This window comes from Pseudorca crassidens, chromosome 2 (assembly GCF_039906515.1).
Source record: "Pseudorca crassidens isolate mPseCra1 chromosome 2, mPseCra1.hap1, whole genome shotgun sequence".
In the NCBI taxonomy this organism is placed as follows: domain Eukaryota; kingdom Metazoa; phylum Chordata; class Mammalia; order Artiodactyla; family Delphinidae; genus Pseudorca; species Pseudorca crassidens.
Window position 1 is genome coordinate 56116226 of NC_090297.1, and position 14469 is coordinate 56130694.

The following is a 14469-nucleotide window of genomic DNA, read 5'->3' on the forward strand; positions in this document are numbered from 1 at the left end:
TTTTCCTTCTCTTGTGTTTCCTGCCCAGAGAAGTTCCTTTAGCATTTGTTGTAAAGCTGGTTTGGTGGTGCTGAATTCTCTTAGCTTTTGCTTGTCTGTAAAGGTTTTAATTTCTCTGCTGTATCTGAATAAGATCCTTGCTGGGTAGAGTAATCTTGGTTGTAGGTTTTTCCCTTTCATCATTTTAAATATGTCCTACCACTCCCTTCTGGCTTGCAGAGTTTCTGCTGAAATTTCAGTTGTTAGCCTTATGGGGATTCCCTTGTATGTTATTTGTTGTTTTTCCCTTGCTGCTTTTAATATTTTTCTTTGTATTTAATTTTTGAAGTTTGATTAATAAGTGTCTTGGTGTTTTTCTCCTTGCATTTATCCTGTATGGGACTCGCTGTGCTTCCTGTACTGGATTAACTATTTCCTTTCCCATATTAGGGAAGTTTTCAACTATAATCTCTTCAAATATTTTCTCAGTCCCTTTCTTTTTCTCTTCTTCTTCTGGCACCCCTATAATTTGAATATTGGTGCATTTAATGTTGTCCCAGAGGTCTCTAAGACTGTCCTCAATTCTTTTCATTCTGTTTTCTTTATTCTGCTCTGCAGTAGCTATTTCCACTATTTTATCTTCCAGGTCACTTATCCGTTCTTGTGCCTCAGTTATTCTGCTATTGATTCCTTCTAGAGAATTTTATTTTCATTTTTTGTGTTGTTCATCATTGTTTGTTTGCTCTTTAGTTCTTCTAGGTCCTTGTTAAATGTTTCTTGTATTTTCTCTATTCTATTTCCAAGATTTTGGTTCATCTTTACTATCATTACTCTGAATTATTTTTCAGGTAGACTACCTATTTCCTCTACATTTGTTTGGTTTGGTGGGTTTTTACGTTGCTCCTTCATCTGCTGTGTATTTCTCTGTCTTCTCATTTTGCTTTACTTACTGTGTTTGGCATCTCCTTTTCACAGGCTGCAGGTTTGTAGTTCCCGTTGTTTTTGGTGTCTGCTCCCAGTGGCTAAGGCTGGTTCAGTGGGTTGTGTAGGCTTCCTGGTGGAGGGGACTAGTGCCTGTGTTCTGGTGAATGAGGCTGTATCTTGTCTTTCTGGTGGGCAGTTCCGTGTCTAGTGGTGTGTTTTGGGGTGTCTGTGACCTTATTATTATTTTAGGCAGCCTCTCTGATAATGGGTGGGGTTGTGTTCCTGTTTTGCTGGTTGTTTGGCATATGGTGTCCAGCACTGTAGCTTGCTGGTCGTTGAGTGGGGCTGGGTCTTAACGTTTAGATAGAGATCTCTGGGAGAGCTTTCGCCATTTGATATTACGTGGAGCCAGGAGGTCTCTGGTGGACCCATGTCCTGAGCTCGTCTCTCCCACCTCAGAGGCACAGGCCTGTCCCCCGGCCAGAGCACCAAGACCCTGTCAGCCTCATGGCTCAGAAGAAAAGGAAGAAAAAAAGAAAGAAAATAAAGTTATTAAAATAAAAAATAATTATTAAAATAAAAAAATTAAAAAGTAATTTAAAAAAGAGAAAAAAAAAAAAAGAGAAGAGAGCAACCAAACCAAAAAACCAATCCACCAATTATAACAAGTGCTAAAATCTATACTTAAAAAAAAAAAAAAACCAAAAACGGGCCGAACACTAGGACAAATGGTAAAAGCAAAGATATACAGACAAAATCACACAAAGAAGCATACACATACACAGTCACAAACAGAGAAAAAGGAAAAAATATATATAAACTATATTAAAAAAAAAGGAGGGAGAGAGCAACCAAATCAATAAAGAAATCTACCAATGATAATAAATTCGAAATACTACACCAAGTTAAATATAAAACCAGAAACAGATTAGATGCAGAAAGCAAACCCCAAATCTACAGTTGCTCCCAAAGTCCACTGCCTCAATTTTGGATGATTCATTGTCTATTCAGGTATTCCACAGATGCAGGGTACATCAAGTTGATTGTGGAGATTTAATCCACTACTCCTGAGGCTGGGGAGAGATTTCCCTTTCTGTTTTTGTTCGCACAGCTCCCATGGGCTCAGCTTTAGATTTGGCCTCGCCTCTGCATGTAGGTCGCCTGAGGGCGTGTGTTCTTCGCTCAGACAGGACGGGGTTGAAGGAGCAGCTGATTTGAGGGCTCTGGCTCACTCAGGATTGGGGGAAGGAGAGGTACGGAATGCGGGGCAAGCCTGCGGCCGCAGAGACTGACATAACATTGCCCTAGCCTGAGGCGTGCCGTGTGTTCTGCCGGGGAAGTTGTGACTGGATCACGGGACCCTGGCAATAGCGGGCTGCACAGGCTCCCCGGAGGGGAGGTGTGGATAGTGACCTGTGCTTGCACACAGGCTTCTTGGTGGCTGCAGCAGCAGCCTTATCATCTCATGCCCGTCTCTGGGGTCTGCGCTGATAGCCGCAGCTCGAGCCCGTCTCTGGAGCTCGTTTAGGCGGTCCTCTGAATCCCCTCTCCTCGTGCACCCTGAAACTATTGTCTCTTGCCTCTTCGGCAGGTCCAGACTTTTTCCTGTACTTCCTCCCAGCTAGCTGTGGCGCACTAGCCCCCTTCAGGCTGTGTTCACGCCGCCAACCCCAGTCCTTTCCCTGGGATCCGACCTCCGAAGCCAGAGCCTAACCTTCCAGCCCCCATCCGCCCCGGCGGGTGAGCAGACAAGCCTCTCGGGCTGGTGAGTGCTGGTCGGCACCGATCCTCTGTGTGGGAATCTCTCCGCTTTGCCCTCCGCATCCCTGTTGCTGCGCTCTCCTCCATGGCTCTGAAGCTTCCCCCCGCCCCCCCGCCCCCGTCTCCGCCAGTGAAGGGGCTTCTAGTGTGTGGAAAACTTTCCCCCTTCACAGCTCCCTCCCACTGGTGCAGGTCTCATCCCTATCCTTTTGTCTGCTTTTTTCTTTTTTGTTTTGCCCTATCCCGGTACGTGGGGAGTTTCTTGCCTTTTGGGAAGTCTGAGGTCTTCTGCCAGCGTTCAATAGGTGTTCTGTAGGAGTTGTTCCACATGTAGATGTATTTCTGATGTATTTGTGGGGAGGAAGGTGATCACATCTTACTCTTCTGCTATCTTGAAGGTCTCCTCCCCAGATAATTTCTTAATTACTTTTGAGAATAAAATCTCAATTTGGGTGTGGAGAGTATGAAGGCTCTTCCATGTGCAGCAGAGTTAGAAGAGCCCCATTCATGTGCAGAGTTTCCAGTTTTCAGCCAAAGGTCTCATTTCTTCCTGTGTTTTTACCTTCCATTTTTTCACCCCCCCCCCCCACTGCCCTCCCTCCCATCTCCACTGTATTCAACAGGGCAAACTGTTTTTTTTCAGCTATAGCCCACTCTGGAGATATTCTGCTCTGCAGCTTCCTTTGTTCATCTCCTTCGGTTTTCCATCTTTTAGAAATTCAAAATCTCATAACCTCTTAACCTTCTCAGACTATCTTCTTTGTTGTGGGTATACATTTGATTTATTCATGTACTTTCATCCTAACAGAGTCTCTACAGAGATAAGAGAGAAATATATATGCTCAAACTGCCAGCTTGAGCCAGAATACTTCTCTACACCATTTCTCATGATACTTTAGAAATCAGAATCTTTAACAACATTGTAAATCAATTATACTTCAATAAAATAAATGAAAAAATCAGAATCTCTTAAAAAGTTTTTAAAGAGGATAAAAATAAAAATTTTAAACAAAGGTTGAATTCTTGTGGTAGGAAAATGTATTGCAGTGAGTCAATAACCTTGCTTTTCTTCTAATTCATATTTCACAGTGTTTAAAAGACTGTAGCCAATTTGTTTTTGTTTTACCTTTTTCTTTAGCATTTTTGCCTAAAATATTACTTTCTTCCTCTAAATCCAAGCCATCTATATTTGAGGTGGGGGGAGTCTATCCCTGCTCCTTTGTTGTCTACATTTATGACTATTTCCATAAGAGTGTACTCCACTTAACACCCTACTTTAGAGTGTTAAATCTAAAAACAAATGGATTTTTTTCTTGTGGTTCAAAGACCATCCTAGATTCCTCAGCCTGTTCTAGCTCTCCAAATAAGAAGCTCAGCAATCCACAAGCTCCCAGAACACCATTCTCATGGATCTGAGGCAGAGCATCCCTGAAATTGCTAGAATGGCTTTACAGAAGTGTAGAAGAGCTGGTGCAGCTTTGAGTAAGAAGTTCTTTCTAGAAGGGCACATGACTGGGCTTAGAAGTATATATTTCACTTCCCTAAAATATGACTTCAGTTTTCTCTATTTTCTTATTCTTCTTAATATCTATATATATGCCCTTGGGTTATAAGGAACCAGAAGAGAGGATGAATTTAATCAGCTCAAATCTATGACAACAAATAGAAAAAGCAAAACAACATGTTCTCCTCCCTACTTGTGTTTGGAATATCTTTTCATCTTCCATTGTATTATAGAAAGCTTGTTGGAGTAGAAAAAAAGTCAGGGGCCTCACTCTGCTATAATTAGCTGTGCAACTTTAAGCCTTGATTGCTTTGTCTATAAAAAGGGAGAAATGTGGACCAGATGATTTCTTAGAACATTTCTCTAGATTTAAAAAATCATGATAATGATTCTGTCATTCTATTCTTCTTCACTATTTCAACTCTTCTTTCTTTTAATGTTTAAATATTTGTTTTCAGAGATACACTCTTTTACTCTTTCTTCTTCCAAACTCTTTAATAGTGCTGTTCCTCTACTTCCTTTTTATTTTTCCAGCTCTTTGTTTTTCCTCATTCTACTTATTCTGTTATTCCTCTATAGTTTTTCCTTTTCTGGGATCATTAAGGCTGTCCTTAGAGTGTGATATTAGGGCATGCATTAAGAAAACGCAAGAGGCCACCTTAATTCAGAATTTTATCTTTTCCTAAAAACATGCATTACTGTAGTATAACACAAGAATTTATAATCCAGAACTCATGCTTGACAGAACGTCTTTTTGAAATCTTTTATCTTTTGCTTTCTGAGTGATTTTTTTATTTTTCTTTCTTATTTTGTTTTATTTTATCTGAACAGAGAATGGACATTCTTTGAAGTCTAATCATGATCACTACAGATGAACCCAATCTACCAACTTCCCAACATTCTATAGAGTATTAGAAGATTTTTACATTTTGAAGAAGGGGAGACAATCTAAAAAATTTTGGTGGAACTATTGAGAACTAAAATATGGTGGATTATGTTGATTTAGAACTTAAAATAGATGGGTAAATTTGGGGTCAAGGTATACGTCTGAGTCTAATTCAGTTTGGATGTATGATTACTTTTCAAGTCATCTAAAGTTTAACAAGTAATATTTATGATATCTAGCTTTTGATTTGTCATTTGGTCATAAAACATTAAAGAATTATGACTGTTGCTCTTACCACAGATTTATTAGACATCATCAAATATATAGTAGACTATGCTGTGACTAGGTGAAAACTGCAACTTCTGACACATAGCTTTGCAAATACAATGGCTCTAAATATAGAATGCAGTCAAAATATTTAGTTCATATTTTATGTCCAAAATTTTCCATTTTATATTCTTTTAGACGCTTCAGCCTATAAACTGACCCATTTGGGTATTCTTTTGAATGTCTTATATTGATAGCTTTTATGTATATCTAACTTTGATCAATATGGGAATTTTCATTTTCAATAGCCTTAAAAATGGCTTAAGTGCTAACTTCCATTTCAGTTCAAAGAAAGACAGTTTGTTCTGGTCAAAGGCCAGTAGAAGTTACAGTTTGTACCAGGATGACCTGACATATCCAGGTCAGACTGACCAGATCAGAAAACACATCAGCCTCCAATTCAACCTCCTCATGAAATTCTTTACTAAATTTAATTTATTTGCACTGAACCACCCAAAGCTTCTGGCAGTCAGGTAAGTGGGCAGTGATGCAAAAAAGGAGACTCTCTGGAGTTTTTAGAACTAGTCCAAGGCAAACATAGGACTTTTCTACCTGAAAAAAAGACCACCTGCTATTTCTATGAATTTAACTTGTGTGGTATATTGCTCACATTCAGAATAAACCAAAGCCTCTGTTTGATGAACCCAAATAACTCAGATTTAGGCTACATATATATTACTTACATTTAGATTTCATTCATAGTTTGATTTGAATCTAAAAAAAAAACCCCAAAAATCAGGAAGAATGTGTCCTTTCCCCCTTCACTGACTTTTAATAGACATCATTGTAATGTAAAATTGAAGTGTGAAAATATGAAAGGATATTCTTTAATTCTTACCAGCTGAATACATATTCAATATGCTTCCAGACTGTTCTAAAATCTTGAAAAGTTAGATGCATATGGTGATTGAAATGATTTTTAATAAGCATACTTTTAATAAATGTTTGTGACCCATTTATAAAATATACTTTAATAATATATGGATATGTGATTTCTTAATTATTAGTGAAATCTTTCATCAAATGCATTTGAAGACATGTAAATTATTTGACATAATAATTAGTTACCAATTATGAAGTTTTAGAGGGCATGAAATATGCCAAACACGTCATTTGAAGAACAGCTGTGAGTTTGACTGTATGCTATGTGCTATTTGTATTTTTTGTTTTCATGTTGATAGCATGACATTCCTTTATTTGGAGATCTTAATTTCTAGGTTACTTTAAATTTTAAGAAATTCTATACATATGTAGTCATAACCTTAAGAAACACAAAATAAGCAAGAAAATATTTGAAGGAAATTATAAATCTAATAGATTTCTGTCAGAAAGAAAATAGGCACAGGAACAGTTTTCTCTTCACATACTATGTTCATAGAATAAGAGAAAAGGTTGTGTTAATATAGTATTTGTTATTATGCAGTATTTTAATATCTGTATAAGTCTATTCCATTATATTTGGTGTTTCATATATTTATTCCTTTATGGCTATAATCACCAATATATTTCATTTAAGAGTTCAAAACTATGTTAAATGAGTTGTGTTTTTATATGGAATATATTTGCCATTATGAAGAATAGTTGGTTATATTATTTCAAGCAATAAATCTGAATTCATTCTATTAGTTTAAAAATTGTAAAATTCAAAAGTTTAATTATATTTGTAACAAAACTTGAGCACATTTTCTATAGCACTTCATTTAGTTGTGTTAATTTTTTAATGTGATGTGTCGACAGTATTTTTTATTTTGCATTTATTTTTTCAACGTGTTTACATTGTATGAGTTGAGCTTTTTTTATGCACAGATTCTCGCTTGTAGCTGCTTGGCAGAATTTTTTGTTGTGATGTAACCACTGTTCTTATAAAAAATATGATGTGCATTTGTTTTGCATCTTTGTCTTCATTCCACATGTCCTATAGTTTGTATTTTTATATGAAGTTATTTATAAGGAATGGTAATTTAAAAGGCTATGATCATCTCTTTCACCTTCATTGTTTTCACAAACAGATATTCTTAGTTCTTACTTTCTGATAGTCATAAACAGATTTTTAGTATGATGTAAGGCAGATAAGGCCACATATAGTTTACCTTCATATCATATCTTATGTCATGGAGTACTTATTTTAGCTATCTTTAGACAAGTTGTTTTGCTCATTCAATTTTATATCAATTTACTTTTTAAACTTGGGTTAAATTTTCTAGTTCATGGAAGTGTAATTTGCTATAAAATATTAGGAATTCTTCTGAAGATAGCACTTTCTAATTACAGTAACCAATCTTTATTGAGAGCTAAGCACTTTCAGACACTATCTAATTTATTCCTTGCACAACACCATGAAGTAAATATTGAACACAATTTTACAGATGAGGAAACTGAAAGGCAGAGAGGTTGATGTACTTGTCCGTGGTCATAGAAACAGAATGACTCACGTCTGTCTCATCCCACTTTTAAACACTATCTTATACTGCCTCTCCCTTATGATTTTTGATCTGTTTATTTCAGACCAAAACCAGTTAATTTGTGCTTGACTTATATCCTTTAGTATTAACCTTTCACACTTCTATTTCTTCCATGATATCACAGTGAAGCAAAAAGAAAAAAAATGAACACAATTGAGTATTAAAATATGTCTTTTCTTTTAGCCAGAAACATTTGAGCATCTTTTTATCAAGCATACAGAATCAGTGACATTTGGTCCTCTTCTTTTGGAGCCTGAAACCATTTCAGAAGATATCAGTGTTGATACATCATGGAAAAATAAAGATGAGATGGTACCACCAACTACAGTCTCTCTACTTTTGATGACTCGGGATCTTGAAAAGGGTTCTATTTGTATTAGTGACCAATGCAACAGTGCTCACTTCTCTGAGGTTGAGAGCACAGAGATAACCTGTGAGGAGGAAAGTAGGAGACAACCCTCTGTTAAATATGCCACCCTGCTCAGCAACTCTAAATCAGGTGAAACTGAGGAAGAGCAAAGGCTTGTAAATAGCGCAGTCAGCAAATGCTTCTCTAGCAACAATTCTCTACCTAAGGATTCTTTCTCTAATAACTCATGGGAGATAGAAACCCAGGCATTTTTTATATTATCAGATCAGCATCCCAATATAATTTCACCACACCTTCCATTCTCAGGAGGATTGGATGAACTTTTGAAACTCGAGGGAAATTTCCCTGAAGAAAATCATGACGAAAGGTCTGTCTATTATTTAGGAGTCACTTCAATCAAAAAGAGAGAGAGTGATGTGCTTTTGACTGATGAGTCAAGAGTGTTGTCCCCATTCCCATCCCACTGTTTATTCACCGACATCAGAATCCTCCAGGACAGTTGCTCACACCTTGTAGAAAATAACTTCAATTTAGGAACTTCTGATCAGAAGACTTTTGTATCTTACATACCTCAATTTCAGACTTGTTCTACTCGGACTCAGAAAATAGTGGAAAACAAGATGTGTGACCTAACTGTCTAATTTCATTCCAGACACATCTCAGATTTATGATGTAATGAGTCATATGAAGGGTAATATATTCCACTATAGTGTTGGTTAGGGGAGAGAAAAGAAAACTGTCAGAGGCAAATTTGAAAATGATTGTTTCAAAACTAATGGTATCTGTTTGTCCTCACTCAGTAATATAGACAAAAAATGTGAGAAAGCCTTCAAGAGCCTAGCAGTGTAGACCGACTCTTATAATGATTAATCAGCACCTTGGGAAGGTCTCCAGTGGCTTGTGTCTAGCTAGCCGTAAACCCAACAGTACTATTTTCTTTGAACATTGAACCCATGTGGAAACAGCTAGTCATCTGAATTACACTCACATCTGAAAGAACACTTCACACTAACACTTGTGAAATGTAACTGTATTTTCAAGGGTGTGGTTATTTTACCTTGAGTTGTCTTTTCTGTGCACTAATTTACACATACACACAATTATACCTAATAGGCATCCTTGTGCATTTTAAAAGTGTGCAATGTATTTGTATTTTGTGCTACTAGACTGTGTGATTTGAAGATGTTTCGATTTAACATACTTTCCCTGAGTACTTACTCTGTGGTAGGCACTCAACTGAATGTTGCAGATAGATGATTTAGCCCTGGTCTAGGGGATATACTTGTGAAGATATACAAGAAACAAATGTTTATGTATCAAATCTAAGATCTGTACCATAGACTGAAACTACCTGTTAGAATGGTGATACCCACAACAAGTATTTTGATGAGAACACAAGCCCTTGTGAAAACATAATGTCTGCTTCACCTCTTCTCTATAAAAGATGTTGAAATGCTCACTTTCTGCTACAGTTAGACTGCTAAATGTTACTGTGTATCACTCTGGAATCATCTTCCCCATTCCCACTTGCATGTACATTGTTTTTTTCCTCACTGAGCATTCTTCCTGTATATAAATCAACCACTGTGCTAATATTTTCCATACTTTAGCTCAATTAATTATTGAAATAATTGTATGAGACATGTACTACTATTACATTCCTTTTAAAGATTAGAAGATTAAGTAATTTGCCCAAGGTCACAGAGTTAGTGGAATCCATATATAAACCCGGATCTTTTGAATGCTAGTGATTATGTTTTTAACCCATACCTTACATTATCATCCATTAAAAAAAACTGACTTGTAATCAAATAAAATTTATTAAGTAGAAATATAACACTGGATGAAAATTAAGTGAGAATTACACAGATGTTGTCTTTGCCTTTAGAGACTTTATTGTTTATTTCAGTTCTTGGTACGGCAAGAAAACCCAGTCAGCATATTGAACAACAAACTAAATTAAGAAACCTGCAGAGATAGTTGCTCAATGGCAATAAGAATTTCAAGATTATCGGTATCGTCAAAATAAATACTTCAGTCCTCAAAAATATTCCTATGAGTTGTTAAACATCACTAGTTTCATACTTAGACTGAGAGAGGATTCCACTGATTTACTATTACCATAAACAAAATCCTCCCCCTTTCTCTATTCCAGTTGTGACCATATGAAATGAGCTGTTCAGACCCCAACTGATAGATATTTTTTCACACCTTTCATGATCATTTGCCAACTAGAAATCAATAAAGCTGTTTCATGACACAAGTATTGTTGAGGTATCTCAGGATCTCACACACTCAACCAGTGACTCTCTTACAAGAGAAAGGTAGAGGACCCATATCAACTCACTGAATAATTCTATACAAAGAGAAAAAATTTTTTTCAATGATTTTTCAGTGATTTATAGTTTCAGAAACAGAATTATTACATGTATTGAAATTTTAGTAAAATTGACCATTATTTTTAATACTGCTCACAGAATATACATAGATAGAAAATTACATTTTGCCCCATTCTGCATATAATTAGAGATTAAACACTCAGCAAGTCCTCTGAGATATGACATCCTCCCATTCTCCTGTGGTGTGGGACCCAGAACAACAGGGAAGAGAAATTGATAAATGTTCCAGTCAGCCCAAGGTTTTGCCATGCTCTGTGTACTCTGTAGTGAATTCAGACATCCCAGGACCACCGTAGTGCTGCAGGTCTGAGTTAAAGGAATTTTGTGACAGCACCTTAAACCTGAGATCACTGATACCATTCTGGTGCAGCTTCAGTTACCAAAACAAACAAAAACATTTCAGAAACTGAAATTCCAAGGGACTTTCTTTTCATAGAGCAGGTTGAAGTGGTGCAGTCTGGCCTATTGGTATATATAAATTTAGATCATATTTACTGTCAGTGTGCTAGGGCTCTGATTTTCACTTTCAAAAGTTCATTTCACTGTATGTATTACTGTATATTATTGGGTCTTTATGAAAATTACCATTTAGATGAAAATTTAGAATATTTTGTACTTCAGTTTGGTTAGATATTCTCCATTTCTTTGCAGAGATTCTGTAAAAAAAAAATTTTAAGGGAGAGAGGAGCTGAAATATAGGTTTGGACTTTTAAACTTAGGATAAATCTGGAATTTTGAGTATTTCATTTAAAGGCCTAAAATTGCAACACAAGCTGTGAATCAGTCTCTCTAAATCTGAGCTTCATGAAAATCAACTCAGAAATTAATAATTTGAGCTATGGCTTCAAGTTTAAACAGATTGTTTGAAGATAAATCATTTGTCAGGGTTAATGAGATTATAGATGTCCTAGGTTAAAGCCCCCAAGAACAAAGAAGAAGAAAGAAGACGAGATACACATCAGTATGAATAGGGGCATCCTATTGGAGCCCTGTGTTCCCATTTAGAGATGAGCTACATAGTGACAAGAGGAATAGGAACAGATAGTCTTTTATTTTTAAACCTAGTCTCGAGTAGTAAAAAGACCTGGATGAAAGTCCCAAACCAGTGGGTGATCCTGGACCTATAATAAGGTTTTATGACCCTAAGCATGACATTCTTCTACCTCCTCTCATCCATTTCCAATGAAACCAACTCCCTCTTTCCATATATCAAACATATGGTCATATTCTCTTAGGAATATCCATTTTAACTACTCATAAGTTGACAGAAGATAAACTTCCTCCACAAATTGATACCAGATTCCAAAGCTACTTTCGTTGGCACAATATAAAGATTAGGCTGTAAGAGTTGTGCCCACGGGTCTCCCGTGGGCTTGGACGACGTGCTAAATGAATCAAGACATACTGCAACCATATGTCACGTAGACTTGCCTGAAAAAAAACCTCTCTCTAAATTATTTCCTGTAGTTTTTAAAAGAAATGTGTTCTACTTTTCATCTTCCAAGGGTCATCTTGATAGTTACAGACTCTTCTAAAGTGTTTACTATTGAGAAAACACATTCTCAAATTTTAAAACACAAAATTAAAATTGTCCACTCTATTATGATTAAAAGAAGCCACATTTGAGAAAAAAATTTAAACAGTTACCAAAAATGTGAAGAACTGTTTATAAAAAGAAACTGGGTAAGTGAGTAGTTTTACTCCTTCTTGAACAATTGTTTAAAGCTGGAAAGTGTTCCTGTACCTCATCATGATGTTGGGAGAGCAGCTTAGAATACAACAGACTGCTTTAGAACTGAAATATTGTTACTTGCATTTGTATGAACATTAAGAAATTGTTTTCATGGGTTTTTATATTGAATGAAATATTTTTATACAAAGTTTATCAATCAATATTTATTGTGGAAAGTTGCTGTCTATTTTTCAAAATTAATTATACGTAAAATGTATGGCATCAACTTCAATTTTGTAAGGATCTTTGACAGGATATTTTAAATAACATGTCCACTCAAAAAGTCTGAACTGAGAATAAAATTGGAAGATATTTAATTTTGTAGTGAAATACTTATATTGTAGATATTGTACTTTTTAAACTTGTCATTGAGTATTTAGCATGCAGATAACACTTTCTCTTTAGTCACAATTGGTATGTTAATAAACGTTATAAACATAAGTGCTGAGACATGCATCACTAATTGTTTTATAAAGTTTAATTAGCCTAATTCTCCTTTTTTGTCCCTAAAGTCATAAAGAAAGATGTGTAAATTATGACTATGAAATTTTTATCATTATAAATCATAAGCAATGTTGGAATTGATATGAGATCAAATATGAGAAATGGAAAGTCCAAGTAAAATTTTTATGAGTTTAAGTTATTTTAGGATTATTTTATGTTTGTATGATTACTACTTTCAGCAAATATTTGGAAAATATGAAGTAATCCTTGTATTTTATGTGAATAGTTACTATATTATTTTTACCCATTGTTAGCATTTGTGTTTTTAAAATTGTTACAAACATGCCTTGCCTTTGGAAGGGATTTGTAAACATTTTAGATCCAGCTGTCTCTCTTTACTGTTATTCTCTCTGTATTCTCAATATATCACCCACACCAAATACTTGCTGGCATTACAGCCACTTGCAATGAAAAATTACTCATTTTAAACATCAAGAGCTCTGTAGTTTGATTCTTTACTTCCTTTAGAAATCTTGATTTACAGTCATTTGTGAACATTTGTTTCATCACTTAATTTTCTAGCAATTTGAGTTTGGGGGCTAGTATTTGGGCTAGGATTCAGATATGTTCTCCTTGCTTAGTTTTAAAATGTAAGTGAAATGAACATAAAAAATTTCAAATAGTACATGGAAATATAAAATAAAAATTGTTGTCTCCCTCCATTCTCAATCTTTAGTTCCTGTTCCCTAAAAATAACCTGTTATTATTATACCACATACATTTTAAGTTTTTATATAGTTGGGATCATATTCTGCTTGATGTTATAAAATTACCCTTTTCCCTTAATATATCTTAGTGATATTTCCATAGAAACTCAAATATACCTACTTTATTATTTTAATGGTTACATAGTTATTCCACTATATCAAAGTACAATGATTTATGTAAATGATTCAAACTTGGTGAACATTTAGGTTGTTTCTAATCTTTTATTTTTATGGACAATACTGAAGTGAGCATTCTCATACATAATTATGTCTTGGCATACTTTTACAAATCTACTTGTCAGGACTCTTGTGTAAGAAAGTGTAAGAAACTTACAAGTGTAAGAAACCAACTGAAATTGTCTAAAGTATCTTTTTGCTATTTTAATTTTAACTTGATGAATGAAGTTGAGCATATTTTCATGTTTATAAGCCATTTGTTTTTCTCTACCTTCCTATTCTTTGCCTAATTTTCTACTGGGCTATTATAATTTTATTGCTTTCTTATCATTATTTTTCATATATGTGATCTAAGTTTTCTTAATTAAGATATGACTTATGGGGCTTCCCTGGTGGCGCTGTGGTTGAGAGTCCGCCTACCGATGCAGGGGACGCGGGTTCGTGCCCCGGTCCGGGAGGATCCCACATGCCGCGGAGCGACTGGGCCCGTGAGCCGTGGCCGCTGAGCCTGCGCGTCCGGAGCCTGTGCTCCGCAGCGGGAGAGGCCACAGCGGTGAGAGGCCCGCGTACCGCAAAAAAAAAAAAAAAAAAAAAAAAAAAAGATATGACTTATGTACTGTAATGTACACAAGTCTTCAGTGTAAGCTTAATGAATTTTTACATACTTCATATCTGAGTAAAATCACTGAATCACAGGATAGGTTTTAGTTTAGCTTTAATAGATACATACTGCCAAA

The 14469-nt window shown here is 35.7% G+C and overlaps 1 protein-coding gene across 5 annotated transcripts in view; it reads left to right on the forward strand.

Moving 5' to 3' along the window:
- The window catches only part of LEPR (leptin receptor), a 103026-nt gene extending 92986 nt beyond the window's left edge, over window positions 1–10040 (forward strand). For all 5 annotated transcript variants that reach the window (XM_067726450.1, XM_067726453.1, XM_067726452.1 and 2 more), the window contains one exon: window positions 8027–10040. In XM_067726450.1, coding sequence (XP_067582551.1) covers window positions 8027–8854 — 828 coding nt within the window. In that variant the 3' untranslated portion in view covers window positions 8855–10040. The remainder of the gene's footprint in view (window positions 1–8026) is intronic.
- Window positions 10041–14469: the final 4429 nt, after the last annotated feature.